Here is a 6,000-nt window from a genome sequence, read left to right as displayed (position 1 = left end):
TTGTTATATAGAACACTTTATTTGACATGTTAGAACAAGACATTACACCCAAAGAATGTATCCAGAAGAAACATAGAAATGAGGCTCCTCAAAGAGGTCTTTGACATGTCGTTGACCTGTTGAGAGAGAGAGAACCTATTAGTTCAGTTATGGTCTGACAGGGTCTGAAAAGCATAAAACAAGACCTACCTCTTTTCAAGTTGTCCTGATTCACACATTGTCCACTACAGGGGCCGCCAGAGGGACTACTGGCGTCACAGATGACCACATCACAATGGACAAAGACCTAGGAATTAAAGATTTGAGGGTGTCAGAAATTTAAAAAAGGGATGATTGCCACTCACAAAATTAACCTAAAGATTGTTGGGTGAAATTTGTTACCTGGCCACTCGGCTCAACCGCATCCTCGACGAAGGAAAACATATAGACCTCAAAGCGTTTGACGTGAGGGGGGAAGTGGACCCTGGCGTCAGCTACCACCGGGTGGAAGACTACACGGTACGGATCCTCCGGGTTCTCACAACTGCCAGTGTAGAGAGAGGGACTAAGTTAGGAACAAGAACACTAAACCCCAACCGCCTTGTGTACGAAGTCTTATGGTGGTGTCATGACTGTCCTGTGAGGATCAGATCAATTCAACCCATTGTAAATTGACAGGAGAAGTGGGTTCCTTCTCCCCCTCCAGTATGAACTAAAGGAATGTCTTTGTTAACAGGCTTTTCCCACCAAAACTCTTACCCCTCCTAAATTCACCTCGGTCTTGAAAAACCCCCAACATATTTCATATACAATGTAAAGGCTCGAGACTTCCTACCTGTAGTGTGAGCACTTTTCTAGTTCCAGTATTTCCTTTTTAAAAATCAATGTTACATTCTTTTTCTATCTCTGACCAGTCTTATGTTAGAAATCTTGTTCCAGTATTCACTTTTGAACATATTAGAGAAACTCCTAGAAAATGTGCATAGTAAGTAGCCATGCCACAAGTGACATCAGAGAGCGGGTCAGACTGACAGAACTGTCCCCGGCGGCCAGAGTGCATAAAAGGATTGGTAACTGAAATTAACATTAGACCAGAAAACCGTGAGTCGCTAGCTACACATTTGAAATGGTTGGAACTTTCCAAAACGCACCTTCCTAAGGACGGCGAGCTGCAGCTCATGTCCAAAGTGGTCCGAAACCTGAATACCAACACGAGGGAGAATAAACACCCCTCAGGCAGACAGTCACTGGTACAGCCGATTAGCTGTGTGAGCCAAGTACCTAGAAAAGCTAACTTCAGTGGGACAATTCTGATACTATATCCAAACCATCCTACTCTCATCACCCACTGAGGAATCAGCGACAGGGTTGATTAGCCCATCTTCCAGAATGAGTGAAAGGAAAATCCATCCTGAAGTTCCGTTCAAGACTAGTCATTGGAGCCACGGACAACTATTGACATTGTGACCTCAGGGAGCCAATCAGAGAGAAGACCCAACCACGGCGGCATCCCACATAAATACATTCATGCAAAAATGTAACAACGATAAGTGTCCCTTATGGAACCATGGGTGGGGGAGACATCGTAACAAGCCGTCATATTGTGTCAGTCCGCTAGGGACCTGTGTGTTTAGCTAGTAAATAAATTAAACCAATTTGTGTAGTACTGAATCATAAGGCTGGGGTTCTTGCAGCTGCGAGGAGGATACGATGTAATGGTTAATAAGTTGACTTTAGCAATGTAATAGATTTCTACCGTCTAGAGTTTAAGTCGGGAGACGGTATCTTTACATTTACATTTAAGTCATTTAGCAGACGCTCTTATCCAGAGCGACTTACAAATTGGTGCATTCACCTTATGACATCCAGTGGAACAGCCACTTTACAATAGTGCATCTAAATCTTTTAAGGGGGGGGGGGGGGGGTCAGAAGGATTGCTTTATCCTATCCTAGGTATTCCTTGAAGAGGTGGGGTTTCAGGTGTCTCCGGAAGGTGGTGATTGACTCCGCTGTCCTGGCGTCGTGAGGGAGTTTGTTCCACCATTGGGGTGCCAGAGCAGCGAACAGTTTTGACTGGGCTGAGCGGGAACTGTACTTCCTCAGTGGTAGGGAGGCGAGCAGGCCAGAGGTGGATGAACGCAGTGCCCTTGTTTGGGTGTAGGGCCTGATCAGAGCCTGAAGGTACTGAGGTGCCGTTCCCCTCACAGCTCCGTAGGCAAGCACCATGGTCTTGTAGCGGATGCGAGCTTCAACTGGAAGCCAGTGGAGAGAGCGGAGGAGCGGGTTGACGTGAGAGAACTTGGGACGGTTGAACACCAGACGGGCTGCGGCGTTCTGGATGAGTTGTAGGGGTTTAATGGCACAGGCAGGGAGCCCAGCCAACAGCGAGTTGCAGTAATCCAGACGGGAGATGACAAGTGCCTGGATTAGGACCTGCGCCGCTTCCTGTGTGAGGCAGAGTCGTACTCTGCGGATGTTGTAGAGCATGAACCTACAGGAACGGGCCACCGCCTTGATGTTAGTTGAGAACGACAGGGTGTTGTCCAGGATCACGCCAAGGTTCTTAGCGCTCTGGGAGGAGGACACAATGGAGTTGTCAACCGTGATGGCGAGATCATGGAACGGGCAGTCCTTCCCCGGGAGGAAGAGCAGCTCCGTCTTGCCGAGGTTTAGCTTGAGGTGGTGATCCGTCATCCACACTGATATGTCTGCCAGACATGCGATTCGCCACCTGGTCATCAGAAGGGGGAAAGGAGAAGATTAATTGTGTGTCGTCTGCATAGCAATGATAGGAGAGACCATGTGAGGTTATGACAGAGCCAAGTGACTTGGTGTATAGCGAGAATAGGAGAGGGCCTAGAACAGAGCCCTGGGGGACACCAGTGGTGAGCGCGCGTGGTGAGGAGACAGATTCGCCACGCCACCTGGTAGGAGCGACCTGTCAGGTAGGACGCAATCCAAGCGTGGGCCGCGCCGGAGATGCCCAACTCGGAGAGGAGGATCTGATGGTTCACAGTATCGAAGGCAGCCGATAGGTCTAGAAGGATGAGAGCAGAGGAGAGAGAGTTAGCTTTAGCAGTGCGGAGCGCCTCCGTGATACAGAGAAGAGCAGTCTCAGTTGAATGACTAGTCTTGAAACCTGACTGATTTGGATCAAGAAGGTCATTCTGAGAGAGATAGCAGGAGAGCTGGCCAAGGACGGCACGTTCAAGAGTTGGAGAGAAAAGAAAGGGATACTGGTCTGTAGTTGTTGACATCGGAGGGATCGAGTGTAGGTTTTCAGAAGGGGTGCAACTCTCGCTCTCTTGAAGACGGAAGGGACGTAGCCAGCGGTCAAGGATGAGTTGATGAGTGAGGTGAGGTAAGGGAGAAGGTCTCCGGAAATGGTCTGGAGAAGAGGGGATAGGGTCAAGCGGGCAGGTTGTTGGGCGGCCGGCCGTCACAAGACGCGAGATTTCATCTGGAGAGAGAGGGGAGAAAGAGGTCAAAGCACAGGGTAGGGCAGTGTGAGCAGAACCAGCGGTGTCGTTTGACTTAGCAAACGAGGATCGGATGTCGTCGACCTTCTTTTCGAAATGGTTGACGAAGTCGTCTGTAGAGAGGGAGGAGGGGGGGGGGGGGGGATTCAGGAGGGAGGAGAAGGTGGCAAAGAGCTTCCTAGGGTTAGAGGCAGATGCTTGGAATTTAGAGTGGTAGAAAGTGGCTTTAGCAGCAGAGACAGAAGAGGAAAATGTAGAGAGGAGGGAGTGAAAGGATGCCAGGTCCGCAGGGAGGCGAGTTATCCTCCATTTCCGCTCGGCTGCCCGGAGCCCTGTTCTGTGAGCTCGCAATGAGTCGTCGAGCCACGGAGCGGGAGGGGAGGACCGAGCCGGCCTGGAGGATAGGGGACATAGAGAGTCAAAGGATGCAGAAAGGGAGGAGAGGAGGGTTGAGGAGGCAGAATCAGGAGATAGGTTGGAGAAGGTTTGAGCAGAGGGAAGAGATGATAGGATGGAAGAGGAGAGAGTAGCGGGGGAGAGAGAGCGAAGGTTGGGACGGCGCGATACCATCCGAGTAGGGGCAGTGTGGGAAGTGTTGGATGAGAGCGAGAGGGAAAAGGATACAAGGTAGAGTTAAAGTCACCCAGAACTGTGAGCAGTCCTCAGGAAAGGAGCTTATCAAGGCATCAAGCTCATTGATGAACTCTCCGAGGGAACCTGGAGGGCGATAAATGATAAGGATGTTAAGCTTGAAAGGGCTGGTAACTGTGACAGCATGGAATTCAAAGGAGGCGATAGACAGATGGGTAAGGGGAGAAAGAGAGAATGACCACTTGGGAGAGATGAGGATACCGGTGCCACCACCCCGCTGACCAGAAGCTCTCGGGGTGTGCGAGAACACGTGGGCAGACGAAGAGAGAGCAGTAGGAGTAGCAGTGTTATCTGTGGTGAGCCATGTTTCCGTCAGTGCCAAGAAGTCGAGGGACTGGAGGGAAGCATAGGCTGAGATGAGCTCTGCCTTGTTGGCCGCAGATCGGCAGTTCCAGAGGCTACCGGAGACCTGGAACTCCACGTGGGTCGAGCGGGCTGGGACCACCAGGTTAGGGTGGCCGCGGCCACGCGGTGTGAAGCGTTTGTATGGTCTGTGCAGAGAGGAGAGAACAGGGATAGACAGACACATAGTTGACAGGCTACAGAAGAGGCTACGCTAATGCAAAGGAGATTAGAATGACAAGTGGACTACACGTCTCGAATGTTCAGAAAGTTAAGCTTACGTTGCAAAAAAAAAAAAAAAAAAAGATCTTATTGACTAAAATGAAATAGTACTGCTGGCTGGTAAAGTAGGCTGGCTAGCAGTGGCTGCGTTGTTGAAAGTGTAGCTGGCTAGGTAACCTCGACAATTTCTCTAAACTACACAATTATCTTGGATACAAGGACAGCAAAGAACACTATGTAGCTAGCTAACACTACGCTAATCAAGTCGTTCCGTTGTAATGTAAGTTTCTACAGTGCTGCTATTCGGTAGAAGTTGGCTAGCTAGCAGTGTTAGCTAGCAGTGTTGACTAGGTAGGAGAACGGCAGCGCGGCGGACGAAAATAGCTGGCTAGCTAACCGATAATTACACAATTATCTTGGATACAAGGACAGCAAAGAACACTATGTAGCTAGCTAACACTACACTAATCAAGTCGTTCCGTTTAAAACCTTTTCCTCGGCACCCCAAATCCTAACACGATTCATTTAGAGTCAGGTAACAATTAAACAGTCCTCAGATAATTCAAGGTCACGACAGTAGTTTGTTGGTTTTAATTTCTGATCTTTTGGCCCATCAGACCTGGAATAATCTGATTTAGTACATTTTTTATTTATTTAAACAGAAACTGGGCTGCCTATTTGAAAAAAAAATGCATTTGATTTGTCAAGGGAGGGTCATACTAGCAATGCCATAGCATTTCTCATCAACAATATTACTTTGTCTACTGCAAAGGCTTTTATAGCTAGTTAAATGACGGATGTCAAATGTCTACGTCGTATGTCCAACATGTATATTCAATTACATTGACATGAATGCATTCTCATGTGGTGAGACGTCCCTCTAAATGGTTCTTCAAATTCTAAATGATCAGACTACAGGCGACCTGAATATTGATCAATTGACCGTGGTTTAACCAAAGTTGCCGAATAGACAGTCGGTATCATATTTTCAAAATAAGTACTTCATTTTAATTAAGAATTTCAAGCAATGCGCCAGAGCAATTCATGCATTCTGATTCTTGCCTAGATTGTAATGGACACGTGTGTAAAACACTTTTGAAGGTGGTACCGAATATGAGCAAACGCCATACAATGCAGTCAGGTTATCACGTAAGAGTCTGTCAGACTCAACTGACGTATGGTGTTTAAGACACCAGGGATCTCGGAGTACCCGAGATGCTACGTGTGATGCTACGCGCCAGAATCTCCCATAAGGGTTCATTTGGGTGGAGATCTGGTGACAGACCGCATACTGCTCACATCGTTTTTAAGCTCAAACCATTGTGAC

General features: G+C 48.2%; 1 protein-coding gene across 1 annotated transcript; it reads right to left on the bottom strand.

Annotated features, from left to right (window-relative positions):
• LOC129849272 (uncharacterized) lies at positions 1 to 3,557 on the bottom strand. Its single transcript, XM_055916201.1, has 3 exons — positions 382 to 3,557; positions 190 to 286; positions 1 to 116 (listed from the first exon to the last, which is right to left on the bottom strand). Exon 1 carries the CDS (start codon positions 2,716 to 2,718, stop codon positions 1,924 to 1,926), a length of 795 nt encoding a protein of 264 aa, XP_055772176.1. The 5' UTR covers positions 2,719 to 3,557; the 3' UTR covers positions 1 to 116; positions 190 to 286; positions 382 to 1,923.
• Positions 3,558 to 6,000: the final 2,443 nt, after the last annotated feature.

This window comes from Salvelinus fontinalis, unplaced genomic scaffold, assembly GCF_029448725.1.
Source record: "Salvelinus fontinalis isolate EN_2023a unplaced genomic scaffold, ASM2944872v1 scaffold_1411, whole genome shotgun sequence".
NCBI classification, from domain to species: Eukaryota; Metazoa; Chordata; class Actinopteri; order Salmoniformes; family Salmonidae; genus Salvelinus; species Salvelinus fontinalis.
Note: the sequence above shows the minus strand (reverse complement) of the source record. Positions and strands in the feature narration are given on the sequence as shown.